At 44.7% G+C, this 18,041-nt stretch overlaps 1 protein-coding gene across 1 annotated transcript; it reads right to left on the bottom strand.

Moving 5' to 3' along the window:
• Positions 1-2,397: 2,397 nt before the first annotated feature.
• MC1R (melanocortin 1 receptor) lies at positions 2,398-16,231 on the bottom strand. The gene is made up of 2 exons (XM_066584012.1): positions 15,745-16,231; positions 2,398-3,855 (listed from the first exon to the last, which is right to left on the bottom strand). Exon 2 carries the CDS (start codon positions 3,840-3,842, stop codon positions 2,886-2,888), a length of 957 nt encoding a protein of 318 aa, XP_066440109.1. The 5' UTR covers positions 3,843-3,855; positions 15,745-16,231; the 3' UTR covers positions 2,398-2,885.
• Positions 16,232-18,041: the final 1,810 nt, after the last annotated feature.

The raw sequence follows: 18,041 nt of genomic DNA, 5'->3' as shown, positions 1-18,041 counted from the left end.
GAGGAGATGTGCGGTGGAGACGGACAGCCACTCTTAGGTGATGTATTGTGTTTTTTTCAATGTAGCTAGGGGTTACTTTAGGGACAAACAGTAGGATTTCCTACTGTAAAAGTTGCATCTCACTGCATGAAACTGAGTTTTCGTGTGATACAACACAAAGGAAGGCTCCATGGGGAAACATGGGCCACAAAACATCACACATCGCAGCAATATTCAGCATGCTGCAATTTTTTTTTCTGCCAATGTTAGCAGTCTACAAAACATGGCTAATGTGAAGGAACCCATAGGAAAGAATGGGCTTCACATACATGTGATTTGTAGCGCTGTCGCATTGCAAGAAAATTGCGTGAATTTGTAGCCCGCGTGAAAGCGGCCTTAAGGCTCTGTTCATATTTATGTTATGCTCTTCGGGTCGGGGTTTTTTATATTTTTGATGGCATTAACAGTTCAGTCTGCGACATATTCTTGCCATCAAAAATAGAGAAACCAGATGAAAACCTGATGGATCCCATTTTATTTTGAGAAGGTCCATCACAATTTATTTTGATCCATTCGAAAATGGATCCGTCATAGCTTTCATGGCTCTCTAATGAATGAACAATGACCATGACGCTTCTACCTAATTTATTACTCTTAGAGGTTAGCTAAATTCTGTTAACCCTTTCCAATCCAAATTGTATCCTGCTTTTTCCTAGGGGGCTTACTCTTTTTCTGCCGTTATACAATGGCGCTATCTGCTGGCTAAAGCTGGTACTGCATGAGGTGACACATTGGATAGGCTCCGACAGCAGAGAGGCTGGCAATATACAGTAAGAAAACCCCGACTGATGTCTTACAACATCGGAGCTGTACAGCCTTAAATCATAATGTCTTCAGAGGTCAGACAGTGGACTGGAAAGGGTTAAAACCTATAACATACAGATACATGTCAAAAAAGTTTTGACTGGTAGAGGTCCGGGTGCTAAGACCCCACCGATCGCTGAAACAAAGAGGCAGAAGCGCTCAGTCAATCGTTGAGCTCCTTTGGCTATGATCAACAGCTGGAATAAAGACTCATAAACTGTCTGTTGAACCCCTGCCGTGCCTCGAGGAGAGACAATCACAGTTGAAGGGGCACAGAGCTCACATGACGGCTTCTACCCCTTTGGTATAGAGATCTTGTTGAGTTTTAGCACCTGCTCCCCCCCCCCCCCCCCACCCCACAAATCAAAACCTCTGACATATCGCCATAGCATAAAAAGGATAAAATAGGTCAGCACTTCCCAATAGAAATCTGTAGGTGCACATTAAACCACGGCTGCAACATACAATAGAAGCAGAAACCAAAAAATGGCAACAGCACTCATAATACATTACTATGAGAAGTATACATACCTTTAATAAATACTCTAACCACATTACATAATGCCAGGTTCTTGGTATACTATAATTTAATCAAATCATATTGGCCCATCTGCCAACGTCCAGGAGACCAAGCTTACAGATGGGTCCTAATCTTACCAGGTGGTTTAATCTTAACCTGGGAAAGATGGGTACCAACCTATAAGAATGCTCCTCTCTTGGGACAAAGCCTACAAATAAAACCAGGGAAGCTAGGATACCTGGAAGTTGGTAGATGGGCCAATATACAAATATACCTGTCAGCTCCTCATTCAGAAATGCAAAATCATAAATGATAGATGGATAGGTGTTCACTCACCTGGTGCTCGGTGGATTTCTCTGAAAGGAGAATCTACTGGCACCTAGTACCCATGATCTCTCATTATCCACCCCTGGCTCTAAATCCATCTTCCTAGAGAGTCTTCCTGAGGGGTGCAGCCCGCAATGGGCTGAAGTTCAAAATAGACATGACTTGCAAAAGTAAAAATCCCCGTGCTCCGGAACACAGAAGGATCGGCTGTAGACCTGTTGGTCTGTACAATGATTTATTATGTAATGCGTTTCGCTACATGAGAGAGAGAGAGGGGCAATCCGAAGTTGCCGAAACGCGTTGCATAATATATCATTGTACGGACCAATGGGTCTACAGCTGATCCTTCTGTGTTCAGGGATTTTTACAGATGGGCCAATATGATTTGATCAAATTATATAGCAAGAACCTTGCATTATGTAATGTGGTTAGAGTATTTATTATAGGTATGTACACCTCTGATAGTAAATGTATTATGAGTGCTGTTGCCGCTCTTCGGTTTCTGCTTCTAATATCGCCCTAGCATGTCAGAAGTTTTGATAAAAATTTAGTTGTCCCTTAACATTTTTCCAAAATGCACTTGACAATTTCTATGGGATAAAACCTCTATAAGCTCGGGGTTCAGTTGGCACGTTGGAGCTCATGAGAAATGTGATTTTGTGCCTCGCGATACAATCTTGGTTCACAGGATGAATTTATACATTAAGTAAGTGTAAAAGATGCTGGTGTGACTCTTTTATTACAGTAAGTGACAGCTCCCAGCACTGGATTAAGTGACATCTGATATTAAGTGACTATTGTGCTTTCATTCAGGTGACTCAGATGGTCCCTCCCAACCCAAGAGATGGTCCGACTGATCAATGGGACACCCATAGTCACACTTTAACCGTTTAGCGAGTCTGTTTCTTGTATACATGTGGTTCTTCTTCCTCTGAGCTTAATAACTGGCATTTTCTAGGGTTACAAAGTTTTCGTTATATGCATCCGTGAGAAGAAAAGTGAAGTTGATGAACCAAAATTTAGGGCCAACCATAAGTAACTTCATCTGCTGCGTGGTGCTAATGGTCTTTCTTTACCCACAGTCTGTTTATGGCATCCTTTTTTACCTCATATAAGTCCATTGTAGATTTTTGGGGGAAGGAGAGGACCTTCAGATGTTCTTTAAGCTTCTGTCCTCTCCATCCCCCATGTACCGTCATTGGGTACAACACAGCACAATGCTCTTCAGGGTTTTTCTCAGCTCCTGGCTTCGAAATGCATAGATAATAGGGTCAATAATAGAGTTGAAAATCATAAGGACAAAGGTGATGTTGAAGTACTTGAAGTATTCACGGCAGACGGGGTGCTTGGGGCAGGACACAATTAGGGTGAGATGAAGGAAAAAGGGTCCCCAGCACAGGAAGAAGATGCCAAGAAGAATAGTTAGGGTGATAGCGCCTCGGAGTTTGGCAGCCGCCCGATGTGGCGAGAATCCCCTTCGCACTCCTACTTGTTGGGCCATGATGATCTGGGAATGTTTTCTTGCTAGAACAAACATGTGGATGTAGAGACCCAACATTAAGACCAACATGAAGATAAAAAACGCAATAAGACACAAGATGACTATATGGCTGTCTGAAAACACTATGAATGTAATGCTGCAAGCTATGCTGGCCAGCCAGATGCCTGTGATGGCACTGACCACCCTACGCTGGGTTATAATGTTATGGTATCTCAAAGCGTAGAAGATTGTGACGTAGCGGTCCACCGCGATCGCTCCGAGAAATGAGAGAGACGTCACCAAGGAGCAGAGGATCATCGTATCCACAACGTTATCCATCATTCTAACCATGGGTTCATTGTACTCAATGACGGCATGGCGGAGGAGCATCAGGATTAGGGTCTCTATTAGATTACTGACACTGACCAGCATATCTGAGGCTGCCAGGCAGCAGATAAAATAATACATAGGAGAGTGAAGGTTGTGATTTTTGGCAATAGCCACAACGACCAGGATGTTCTCCAGCAGGCTGAGCAGGCACAGGAATAAGAAGACCCCTTTAGGGACCTCAATATGGATGATGGTTGTATCATTAGGGTTCACCTCGAAGGCACTCTGAAGAGTGGAGTTGGTGGTATTGATGACTGATTGGAGACTACTCTGTAGGGTCATACTGAGCTGGAGGCTGCGGAAAATAACAGAGATGACGTAAGACACAGCAAATACAGGAAAACCATGAAAGACCAACCCCCTAATTAATATTAAATTTTATTTTAAGCGATTTTACATTTTTCCTATTCATACTGGACTTGTTTTTATAAGGTCGCCCTTTACTAACCACTTCCTGGCATTGATCCCCAAGTCTGCTCCTAGATATGTGAGGGGGTACCTGAAAAGAAATAGGAGTCTTCTGGTGAATGCGGCATTATTAGTACAGGCTTCTGTTGGGTGAATCTCTACGGAACCCTTCTGAGACAGTTTGCCACCAATGTTGTTGGGAAAGATTGCGTTCAGCTCCAGTGTTGTCCATAGTTTTTGCCTATGTTGTGATGGCTGATTCATACGAATGTGTAGCCATGAAATTTTGTTTCCTTTTCCACTGCTCAAAGCACTCGTAAAAGAAAGTCATGCGGAATGAAATCGGATGAATATGGAGGATGAGGCGAGGACATCGAAATTTGCTTAACACTGAAACACTGTGTGGGCAGATAAGAGACCGGTTCTTCCATCACGACCACGCAATTAAGCAATTTTTACTAAAAACAGCATGATACCTTCGCCTCACCCTCCGTATCACTCCATGCAACTTTTTTTTATGAGTGCTCTGATCAGCGGAAAAGGAGAAAAAGTCACAGCTGCACGTTGTTTGTATGAATCGGTCATCACAAAATATGCGAAAAACTGAACTACTTGTTGAAAAAAATTACTAGAGCCAAACGCAACTTTCCCCAACAACGTCAGCTGGCATACTACCTCAGATGGGTTCTGCAGACATTCACCTGGCAACAGAAGCCAGTACTAGTAACGTCCCACCACCAGAAGAAGATTTCTATTTCTTTTGGCTACCCTCTCGTACAGTATTGATATTTTCTTTGCCTTCCTCTGGATCAACATTGGGAGGGGAGGAATAGGCTGCAACGGACGGACATATGTCTTTTTTCGGCCTTACATACTATGTTACTATGTATTTTGAACTTCTAGCAGTGCTGTTGCTGTGATGCCCATTGGGAATTGGCTGACAGTCTTGTTTATGGTGCACCATAACAGGTGATCAGTAAGGTGAACTTGTCCATAGAGGACATTTCCAACGGTGGATTTTAAAGCATTCTGCGGCAAAACTTTGAAGCTGAGCCTTGGAGTTCTGCTACAGTTTTTGATGTGAAGCCCCATGCAGATTTTGCCCCTGTCTATGGGGAGCATCTGATTGTATAAGCCCAACGCTGTTTCTGTGCAGATTTCATGCAGAAAAACTGCAAAAATTGACATTTCATGGCATTCAATAGGATGCTAAAATGGTGTAGAATCTGCACTCAAATCAATGTTGACGGTGTTATATCAGGAAAGGGTTGACGTATAGTTGTGTATGTATGTTAGTATCAAGATGAATAATATGCGATGGCTGTGATTGGTTCATCGAGCGCTGCATTGATTGGCTGAGCAGCGGTCGAAGAACCAATCACAGTCATCGTGTTATGGAGGCAGGATTTATGAATTGGCCAATCAATGCCACCGCTCAGCCAATTTATAAATCCCGCCTCCCCAACGCAATGGCTGTGATTGGTTCTTCGACCACTGCTCGGCCAATCAATGCAGCGCTCGATGAACCAATCACAGCCATCACATTGGTTCATCGAGAGTTGCATTGATTGGCTGAGCAACACTTGAGAACCAATCAGAGCCATCGCTTTCTGGGGACGGGATTTATGAATCCGGCAACCAGGAAGTGATCTTCTGTGCGTGGCCAAGGACTGCAAGAAGCGTGTCTGAGCTCCAGAGAGCAGCGAGAGGGACCTGGACCAAGTCTGCTAGGTAAGTATAATAAGATATCCCCCAAGAATAACACTTATCGTCTCTTTTGGGGCAAAATTAATATAAGACAGGGTCTTATTTTTGGGAAACCACGATAGAACACTCACCAGGATCTATCAACAGTTTAATGTATGTGGGCACCTTCTGACAGTCCATCATTGGCAGATGCAGGGGAGAAATCAAGATTGCAGTTGCCCAATCTGTTCTTGCCCCAGACACTTCTGTCAGTGACTTGTCTCTCTCTCCTCAACGACATAAACAATGGACCAAGTGCATGTTTTTAGGAAGGTCAGGGGAGAGAGCAGCTTCTTATATGTATGCCCAGTTTTAGGACATCCATTGCTTGTACTTCTTGACACTGCTTTTGGAAGAAAGCAGTCATGTTCTTCTAAACTAATCCTGTACAACTCTTTGACATTTATGGTAATGGTGTTTGTCCTGTAGATCAGCATTCTCTATTTCTAAGGATTTGTTTACATCGGCATCGGAGGTTTTGGTTGGAACCTCTATTGTTGGCACCACTAGTGCCACACATATCAGTATGTGTAGGACTGAGATATCATGCCAGCTGAGGCTGATGGTAACACCAGTGATAATGAGATACCACAATGTATGTCTCGCTCCCTTCACTGCAGGAACGGCTCACATTGAAAGGACGAGTTCTCACATGCTGAGACACAACTTGAAGGCTACAATGCTATACACTCAGCTATATACAATCCCATGCCCTACATGGCGCTATACACTCAGCTACATACAGATTCATGCACTAGATTATGCTATATAAACAGCTACATTCACTCCTATGCCATAGATGGCGCTATACACTCAGCTACATACACTCCCATGCCCTACATGGTACATACAGATTCATGCACTAGATGGCGCTACACACTCAGCCACATACACTCCCATAACCTAGATGGCGCTATACACTCAGCTATTTACAATCCTATGCCCTACATGGCACTACACACTCAGCTACATACAGATTTATGCACTAGATGATGCTATACAATCAGCTACATACACTCCCATGCCCTAGATGGCGCTATACAGCTACATACACTTCCATGCTGTAGATGGCGCTATGCACACTCCCATGCCCTACATGGCACTATACACTCCTATGCCCTAGATGGTACATACAGATTCATGCACTAGATGATGCTATATAATCAGCTACATTCACTCTTATGCCATAGATGGCGCTATACACTCAGCTACATACACTCCCATGCCCCACATGGTACATACAGATTCATGCACTAGATGGCGCTACACACTCAGCCACATACACTCCCATGCCCTAGATGGCGCTATACACTCAGCTATACACACTCCCATGCCCTACATGGCACTATACACTCAGCTACATACACTCCAATGCCCTATAGTGCTATACACTCAGCTATATACACTCCCATGCCCTACATGGCGCTATACACTCAGCTATATACAGATTAATGCACTAGATGATGCTATATAATCAGCTACATTCAATCCTATGCCATAGATGGCGCTATACAATCAGCTACATACACTCCCATGCCGTAGATGGCGCTATACAATCAGCTACATACACTCCCATGCCGTACATGGCGCTATATACTCAGCTACATAAACTCCAATGCCTTATGGTGCTATACACTCAGCTATATACACTCCCATGCCATAGATGGCTCTATACACTCAGCTATATACACTCCCATGCCCTAGATGGCGGTATACACTCAGCTACATACACTCTCATGCCCTAGATGGCGCTATACACTCAGCTATATACACTCCAATGCCCTATAGTGCTATAAACTCAGCTATATACACTCCCATGCCATAGATGGCTCTATACACTCAGCTATATACACTCCCATGCCCTAGATGGCGGTATACACTCAGCTACATACACTCTCATGCCCTAGATGGCGCTATACACTCAGCTACATACACTCCAATGCCCTATAGTGCTATACACTCAGCTATATACACTCCCACACCGTAGATGGCGCTATACACTCAGCTATATACACTCCCATGCCTCAGATGGCACCATACACTCTGCTATATACAGTCCCACGCCCTAGATGGCACTATACACTCAGCTACATATACTCCCATACCGTACATGGCGCTATACACTCAGCTATATACACTCCCATGCCCTAGATGGCAATATACACTCAGCTACATACACTCCCATACCGTATATGGCGCTATACACTCAGCTATATACACTCCCATACCGTATATGGCGCTATACACTCAGCTATATACACTCCCATGCCCTAGATGGCGCTGTCAGCAGTTTTGCATCTGCAGCATTGATTGCTGATGATAATGGCTCAGTGTTTATTGTTTGCAGCAGTTTTTGAAACAAAGTTGGAAGTGGATTCTAGAGGAATGGGAAATATAAAGGAACGACTTAGGCCAAATGCACATGGCTGGGTTGGATTCCGCATGCGAGATACTACAGTGGAATCCGACCCTGTGCCTGTCTGGTGACCCCTGCGTACCTGTCCGGGCTCTTCATAATCTGTATTGTGGATGTGCCACGCCATTGCTAGACAATGGCGCAGATTCCGCGACTCGTCCGCAGTGTCAGCTACAGACGGGCTGCGGATCAGACGGCTTCCATTGATTTCAATGGAAGCCATCCACACGGAATCCGCTCTGAAATAGAACATGCTGCGATTTTCCCTCCACTCGTGGACATGGAGAAGCAATTTTCAATAGCATGTTTATGGGCAGTATTTGCTGCAGGATCTAGAGGCAGACGCCCGCTTCGGATTCCACAATGCGAATGCGTCCGTGTGCATTACGCCTAATACACTTCTTATTGCTAGATCCACTTCAAAAAATTGCATGAAACTACATGTGTGATAACAGCCTTCAGTAGCTTCGCTAGGAGACTCCACGGATGGAGCACGGCCTGCTGATATTTAGATGTTGCATTTGTACAAGGCACAGCGGGACAGAATGAGAGGCAGAGAATTGTATTAAGTTTAGAGATGAGTGAGCGTACCCCTTTAGGGCGATTTCGCACTCGAGCATCGCTTTTTTCGAGTAACTGACTACTCGGGCGAAAAGATTCGGGGGGGAAGGGCGCCGGGGGGCGGCGTGGTGGAGCGGGGGGTAGCAGTGGGGAACAGGGGGGAGCTCTCTCTCCCCCCCCCCCCACTCCCCTCTGCACCCCCTGCTCACCCCCGGCGCCCCCCGAATCATTGTATGGTTTCAATATACTTTCTGATATTTTTGGCCATCAAAGACATCCGGTTGTGAGGTCCGGGTGCTGATGTGAACTGAGACTTAACTTAAAAGGGGAATTGGTGTATGGCAGATTTAAATTGCGGAATCCGCGTCCGCCCCCAGATTGTGCAGCAAATACTGCCCATAGCATGCTATGGCAAAGTGATTTTTCATGGACACGGGTAATTAACGGCGATTTCCGTTTGCGCAGGAAAAATCACAGCATGCTCCATTTTTCTGCAGCAGTTTCCATAGAAGTCAATTGCAGCCCTTCCGCAAATAATATTTCAGAAAGGTCGCTGGACCCGCGAAAACCTGTACTGCGCATGTGCAACGGTACAACGGATGGACCATCCGCAGTACAGATAAAAGAAGAAAAAGACAGGTAAGCAGGGTCACTGGCTACAGCTAGGGCCAGATACCGTGTGGTATTCCGCAGTCGGAATTCGGACAAGCGGTGTGCTTGTAGCTTTACTTATCTGCACTTTTTTCTATATATGTTATTTTTTGCTTTGCAGTTATTAAAAAAAAAGTGGAAAAGGCTTTGGGCACTATCCACCAGCACAATATAAGAGCTCCCTCTGCTGTACATATACAAAAACTGTGATAATCCATATTCACGCCGTCCTATAGACTTTGCTCTGGATGGACCACATGCATTGTTCTCAATGTATACAGCTTGTAGAGTGTGTGTATGTATGTACAGTATATATAAATATATATATATATATATATATATATATATATATATACACACACACTCTTCAAGCTGTATACATTGAGAACAATGCATGTGGTCCATCCAGAGCAAAGTCTATAGGACAGAAAAGTGGTGGATAAACACTAGAGATGAGCGAGTATACTCACTAAGGGTAATTGCTCGAGTGAGCATTGCCTTTAGCGAGTACCTGCCCGCTCGAGACAAAAAGTTCGGGTGCCGGCGCGGGGGAGCAGTAAGTAGCGGCAGTGAGGAGGGGTAGCGGGGGGGGGGGGAGAGGGAGATCTCCCCTCCGTTCCTCCCCGCTCTCCCCCGCAGCTCCCTGCCTGCCGTCGGCACACGAACCTTTTGTCTTGTGCAGGTACTCGCTAAGGGCTATGCTCGCTCGAGCAATTGCCCTTAGCGAGTATACTCGCTCATCACTAATAAACACCTCTTGGTATCTGATTACCTAGTAAATTCTATAAAGTTGAGATTGCAATAATCCCTATAAATTGTGCTGATTTAGTGTATAAATTGTCAGAATTATCTGATTTTTACAGTTTTATCACATATATTGCTCCAAAGTAAAGTTCCGTTGCGGCCAATAACAGGAAATAACAGGAGTTTAACTGCACAATCTTCTTCCTATTTCCTGTGTGTCAGGCCAAAATCACTGGCTAAACCAGTAATATTAATACTCCTGCCTCACATAGTGCCAGCGTACTCAGCAGAATAAAGGAATCCATACTAAGGGAATCTATATGTGTGCCATGGAAATTCTCCAACAGATTGCTCTCATCTTGCAGACTACATACATGCTGGCTCAGAAGTCGTTCTATCCTTTTAATGCGATGCCAGTATAAAACCAGTTCAATTACACGATTGTAGCAGGCGGAGATGAAAATGAAACATTCAGAAAAATCATCTAATGTCAGTTTCAACCTAACGATCAACCATCACACCTTCAAGGTCAATGCAAGCTTGGAGTCGATAAGCCGCCTGTTTGCAGACATCCCTACTAGAGATGAGCGAGCGTACTCGGAAAAGCACTACTCGCTGAGTAATTTGCTTTATCCGAGTATCGCTGTGCTCGGGTCTGAAGATTCGGGTGCCGCTGCGGCTGACAGGTGAGTCGCAGCGGGGAGCAGGGGAGAGCGGGCGGGAGAGAGGGAGAGAAAGATCTCCCCTCCGTTCCTCCCCGCTCTCCCCTGCAGCTCCCCGCTCCGTGCCGGCACCCGAATCTTTAGCCCCGAGCACAGCGATACTCGGATAAAGCAAATTACTCGAGCGAGTAGTGCTTTTCCGAGTACGCTCGCTCATCTCTAGTCGCTACACATTTTCATTGGTATGTTATTGATTTCATTAGTGATGGCAAGCTTCAATTCGCCGACTGTTGAAATGGGATGTGCACCTTATCCTTAAAGAGGTTTTCCCATTATCTAATATAGCTTCATAGCTACTTTGAAATTCCTGTTTTCTGCTGACTAGGACATGTGACTGCTGCAGCCAATCACAGGCCATAGCAGTAACCTTCTATAGGCTATGATTGGATGCAGCAGTCACATGTCCTGGTCAGCAGCAAACAGGAAGTAGCTATGAAGGATGTTAGCTTGTGCTGCAGAAATTTGTTGTTCTACAGGGTTTCCAGGAGCACACCTGCACAGGTAAGGGTTAATTGAGCTGGCTGGGTGTGGTTGTTCTGGTCAGCCAATCTCTGGGTCTGGGTGTAGATATATACCCCAGCCCCTCTGCAATGAGGAAGCTGTATTTCCTCAGTCTTGTCTGTTGTGTGAGTTGCATCTGGTCAGCTTGCAGTGTGTGTAGTGTCTGGTCAGCTTGCAGCTTGCTGTGTGAGTAGTGTGCTGTGCTGCCTGTTTAGTGTCTTGCTAAAGTAGGCACTGCAAGACACGAGGAGCCTTGTCGGGGCCTTGCAGCTTAAGTTCATTGGCCAATGTACGAACTAATCCCTCACTTTTATATTCAACTTTACCATCTGCTGTAGCATGCCAGGTTGTGTGGTAAGTGAGTTTGTGCATTTAATGTGTCAGTTCCGCCTGGTTGTGTGTGTCACCCTTTCAGGGAGAGCCGGGCCAAGGTTCCAGCGTGGGGCCGGTTTTATTGAGGCGATTGCCCTGCATTGTAGGTAGGGCCAAGTCCTCTTCCTTGCAGCACAGGGCCAGTTTTCCAATAACCCATGTTTTTTGGGTCATGGACCTGATACTTATTTGCCCACTTTAAGGAAAAAGTCAGGCAGGGTAAGATCCACGGAGCAATCCAACCAGTTCACTAGCCAACGTCTGCCTATCCAACACTCTGGAAACGTCTCGTCTAACCAGTCACAAACACAGAGCGCATAATGAGCTGGAACCCATCCTGCTGCCACCGCCTGTGGTTTACAATATCCTGGATGATGCAATAAGCAGAAGAAGAGAATGAGCCCATCAATTCTCAATACGAAATTCCTGCCCAGACCATCACACCCGGACTGCTGGCATTTACCTCCGGAGTACCCAAAAGAAAAACGTGCAAAAATGCCAAATTTATAAAACAATATGATTTTTTTGTAAATTGAAGAAACAAATGTAAAACATTATAAAAGCTGAAGTCCTGCAATAAATTTCAGCCATCCAGAGATCTATACAAATAGGATCCCACTGTAAGCAGTGAGACTGTGGAACTCTCTGCCTGAGGACGTGGTGATGGCAAAATCCATAGAGGAGCTTAAGAGGGGAGTAGATGTCTTTCTGGAGCGGAAGGATATTACAGGATATAAATCTTAGGTTAATTGTCAATCCGGGTATACAGGCAGGTAGGAACTATTAGGGGTTGATCCAGGGAACAGTCTGATTGCCATTAGGGAGTCGGGAAGGAATTTTCCCCCCAAAAGAGCTAATTGGCTCCTGCCTCTTGGGGTTTTTCGCCTTCCTCTGGATCAACTAGGAGGATAACAGGCTGAACTAGATGGAAATTGTCTTCATTCGGCCTTACAAACTATGTTACTATGTAAATCATCACAATACCAGATAACCGTAGATTATATAAAGTACCAAAAACATTTATTGAATATACTTAACCCATAAAAAGTGTAAATAATCCGTATGGCCAAAGGACCCAACGTACGTTTCGGCGTCTCCGCCTTCATCTCAGAGTTTTTATGGGTTAAGTATATTTAATAAATGTTTTTTGTATTTGCACTTTATATAACCTATGGCCATATGGGGTCGGATATACTTTGTATAGATCCCTGTATGGCTGAAGCTTCTTGTGTCACTTTTTATATAATGTTTTCAATATATTTATTCTATAAAGAATCGCTTTAAAGAGTTTTGAAGATGTTTATTTTTGGGTATTCTTTGATATGGTGCGGCCATTACTATACTAGATACTATGGGACTCGGTGTCACTATGTCCTTCTTTATATGATGCGTTGTTTCCGACTCGCTCTGTCTTTAGGTTTCATCATGTTAACAGACACAACTGTCTTATTGGTGACCTAAAAACCCTGAGGTGACCATTAAGGTGGATATAATAGGACTCCAAATATGATGGTCCGGGCAGGAATTTCGTATCGGGGATTGATAGGCACGTTCTTTTTTGAGCGATCTGAGATAGGAAACAATTGGATCTGCTTCAACACACTGATTATTCCATCATCCAGGACTTGGACATTTTCAACAACGTAGTGGCATCAGGACTGGTCCCGGCTCATTATGCACTCTGTGACTGATTAGATGAGACCTTTCAGAGCGTTGGATAGGCTGATAGGGCCTTTCATCAACTGCAGCAGTCACATCAACTACCACGGGGATCGGCAGGACCGCAGCGGGCTGCAGTGCTGGATACCGGTGGCCACGGAGGCGTAAGTATAGCTGTGTTTATTATTTTCACACAGGAGGTCCCATTGAAAAGGAGTTATAGAGCAACCAGACAACCCCTTTAAGGATAAGGTGTACGCACATCCCATTTCAACAGTCAATGAATTGAAGCACTTGCCATCCCTGAGGAAATGAATACCATTCCAGTACAAATGTGTAAGGATGCCGGCAAAACGTGGCTCAGGGTGGCTTCATGCGACTGTATGCGCAGCTAGGCTCACCGCTAAGGAGTATAGTTGCGCATGAAGGGGGAGTTTTTTACCTTCTTGGGCCATTCAAACTCCGCGCCATAGTGCAGGAGTTTGAAAAAAACTGTGGAAAGGTAGGTCTTGCCATATCAACTACGTGCGGGAAAGATAAGGCAAGCCCTATCTTTTCTCATCGGGATTATTAACGGTAGAGAATACCGTTAGTGAAAATGAAACAATTGAAATGGTTTCGTTTCGTCCCATTATGCGGCCGTCCCATATGCATATTTTGTATTTCAGCCGCACTTTAGTAGCGGTGAGCGATTCAAGCAACCTGATTGGTTGTTGGATACACCCCCCCCCCCCCCTTTGGAGATGTGCACGAGTGGGCGGCCCGTTAAATAAGCAGCAGCACGGCCGTAGAAGGGTCGGCAACTAACCCTAACCCCTAACCCCAACCCTAACCCTAAACCCCCGCGGGTCTCGTGAAGTAGTACTCGTGCAGATCTCCAAAGGGGGGGGGGGGTGTACCCAACAACGAATGAGGTCACTGGAATCGCTCACCGCTACTGAAGTGCGACTGAAATACAATATATGCGTCCCATATACAGGGTTTACCACTCGCTCATGTGAGGCGGCCCTTACAAGATGCTGACTATACTCTAAGGTGATAATGTCGTGTAGACGTTAGGTTCTCAGAGGCCCCGCGTCTCCTGCCTATATGGATTCAGCATGTACATTAACGAACGCTTCCTATCTATATAGGTTGCTATAAGGAGGTACATTTAACAAACACAAAGTGTAATGGAGTCTAATCGGTTGTTGTGGCCAACTGCAACGCTTCTCCTTTGTTCTAGTTGAGATATTACTCCCTCATTGTGTTCCAAAGTCAATTTTATATTAGAGGCCGGTCACACTGGTATATGTTCATCCGTGAAATGCACACTTTTTTTTTTTTGTCCAAAAAATGCATAAAGACGGAGCGTTTCACGGATCTATAGGCTATAATGGTTTAAATGGAGTCGAACTATGTATACATTTGACTACATTTAGCCTAGCATACGTTTTTCGCGCGATTGAAAAACGTAGCCTACTGAGTTTTTTTTTTCTCCCACAAACAAAAAAGTATGGAAACATATACTTTTTTTTTAACATTGCAATTAGAGATGAGCGAACGTACTCGGCCATGCCCCTTTTTCGTCCGAGCGCCGCGATTTTCGAGTACTTTCGTACTCGGGCGAAAAGAGAGAGAGAGGGCTCCCCCCTGTTCCCCGCTGCTACCCCCCGCTCCACCACGCCTCCCCCTGCCCCCCGGCGCCCCCCGAATCTTTTCACCCGAGTACGGAAGTACTCGAAAATCGCAGTGCTCGATCGAGTAATTACTCGAAACAAGTACGTTCGCTCATCTCTAATTGCAATCAATGAAAAATGCATGAAAACGTATGGCTGTATATTACCCTACGCTATACGTTTTCTGTGATCGGGGGGGGGAGTGTTAAACTACAAAACTTTATTAGGAAAAAATATATATTTACAGTGAAAAACGTCTACATTTTCTCTTTCTAAAATTGGGTCAAAACGTATAACCACGCACGCGATTTTAAAAACGTAAGAGTATGCTTAAAATGCATGCGTTTTTACATGTTTTTTCATATACGTTGCTCACATAGTTGCATTTGCTGCTCCCCACCAATAAGAACTTAACCCTTTCCAATCCACTGTCTGACCTCTGATGACATTATGGTTTAAAGCTATACAGCCCCGATGTTGGAAGACGTCCGTCGGGGTTCTCTTACTGTATATTGCCAGCCTCTCTGCTGTTGGAGCCTATCCAACGTGTCACCTCATGCAGTACTGGCTTTAGCCACCATATAGCGCTGTTGTATAACGGCAGAGAAAGAGTAAGCCCCCTAAGAAAACTAGGATACAAATTGGATTGGAAAGGGTTAATGTCTCGGAATAAAATCTTTAGGTTGCCTGATTACCTACCAGACTTTTGCGGAGACCTACATGCAATGCAAAATAAGTCCTATTACCTTTTATGCCTTGGCGGTGAAAGCAGTGGTTGGCGTCTTCTTCTTCTTACACCCTTCCAAATGAGATCTGGCTCAAGAATTGTGGGGTTCAATGCTTTTTAATTCTTTTGGTTCCCCTTGTACATATTGATGCCCTGTCAATTGCAATAGTTTTTATAGTTCTGCTTTGTGGGCAATCTCTTGTGCGCAGGGCAGTTTCCAGCTGTGCTTCGGACATACCAGGTTGATGTCCTTCTGCTTGGGTAGACTCACAGTAGATGAAGTTTCCGACCTTCCTCCGTTGACACCGGGTGGTGGGGCACTCAGCCTGTGCCTTGAGAGGTCTCCAAGTAGGACTCATTCACTTCACCTACCTTTCAGCTCCCTCTCTTCTTGATATCTTACCCCGCTCCGTCTGATGCTGGGAAAGATCTGTTTCTTTGAATGATAGGAAGGCAAAGAATGCATCATTCTTTCTGAGAAAGAGTCCTTAAAGGCATCTCCTGGGCCCCTCCTAGAATGACAGGACAGACACACATGACTGGGGTGGCCAGAGGCAGGGAAAGTTATGAAACCATTCAACAAGCATCCACCACCCTTTAATTAAAAAAAAAATCAAAACAAGCAACTAGTTTGTCGGTATCTTTATATATGAGCTATTCCATAATGGGAATTTATGGATCTCATTTCTGGTGCCTTCTGAAGTTCTGACAGTACGTCTCTGTGTTTGCCCATCGCAGCTATAAAGTCCTGCGTGACAGACTATCGTATACTGTATGATAGAATTATCCAGCCGTTACAATTGGCCACAAACTAGTTCTCTGTTTGCGTTCCCGTAAACAGTTTCATTGAAGAATTGCTCTTAAAATCCAATTATCGTAACAAAAGGATCTAACGTTCTAAAATTTGCAAGCTTTTCAATCAAAAAAACACGCTTGTGACATTTTAATTGCATTCTATACCACAATCGGGTTACAACAAACCAGTGGAGGGGAATAACGAAATGCAATAGAAGTTTGTAGAAAAATATACCCACATATCATCCTTTGTGTTGGTTATTGGAGGTCTTGGTAGCTGAGGGGGGCCGGCTTACCACTTGTATCTCATTACTTATACAGGTAAGGATTATAAGGGGGGCAAATGGGGAATTTACCCAGCAGCTTCCAATACCTTGTGACCACTGTTAACGTTAAAGGGGTTGTCTGGGTTAAGAAGACTTCTGTTAACGGGTTGCCCATGCATTAAAATAAAAAAAATCAGCAGTTAAGGCCCATTTACACGGAGCGATGATCGCTCAAAGATCGCTCAAATGACAGTTTGAGTGACAGCTTTGAGCGATCATTTTGCATAAGCTATTAAGTAGCTACTCAGCTACTTAAGAGCAATTAAATGTGCACATGAAGCCTCAGCTGAAAGCAGTTAAAAGCCTGTTGCTTTCAGTTCTTTTGTTCTCCAGCAATGCTATCAGCACTCCCCGCGGAGAACTGCTGATAAGGCTGAAGGACGATTTTTAGGTTGGACGGAATTTAACGATCAGCTAGCAGTGCACTGAAAAGTGCACGATGGGTGCACGTTTAGACGCAACGATTAAAGATCATCGCTCCGTGTAAATGGGCCTTTACTCACCTCTCCACTGTTCGTCCTCCGCCACCGGCTCCGGTCTCACTGTGACGTCACTTTGCATGCTAAGCCCGTCTACAAAAAAGCTGCAGCAGCCAACGACAACGCTTAGAGATCATGGCTGAGTGCCGTTATTGGCAGCTACAGCAGATTTACAGGATGTCACAGCTGCCTGTAAACAGACAGCGGAGCTAACCGCGGGGAACAAACGGGGCAGTGGAGACAGGTGAGTAACTGCTTATCTTTTTATTTTAGTGCTTTGGGGATCTGGTGACAGGGGGTTTCTTAACTCAGACAACTCATTTAAGGAGACATTCACATGTAGTGAAAAATGGTGGCGATTTTGCGATACGGAAAATCAGCACCAAAGTCTGCATCATTTCCCAATCCCCTGCTGCTCCCAACATCCTGTTATAGCAGTAATGACATCCCCACACAGGGACACATGACTGCTGCAGCCAATCAGTAACTAAAATGAGCCGGTGATTGGCTGCAGCAGTCATATGTCTCTGTTGACAGTAACATCGTTCTGTAGTAGCAGGAAGTAGAGAATAATGGGGGACCGGTCACAGTTGGAACAGGAGTGATGATGCGCCAGATTCATCATCACATCAGAGTCAGGGTTTACACTCACTAGTGATAGCGATATCGCTGCGTTTTTTTAAACACAAATGTTAATAGGACTTTCTAATGTGAAA

The sequence above is a fragment of the Eleutherodactylus coqui genome, chromosome 11, assembly GCF_035609145.1.
Source record: "Eleutherodactylus coqui strain aEleCoq1 chromosome 11, aEleCoq1.hap1, whole genome shotgun sequence".
NCBI lineage: Eukaryota > Metazoa > Chordata > Amphibia > Anura > Eleutherodactylidae > Eleutherodactylus > Eleutherodactylus coqui.
This window is presented reverse-complemented; position numbering and strand designations above follow the sequence as displayed.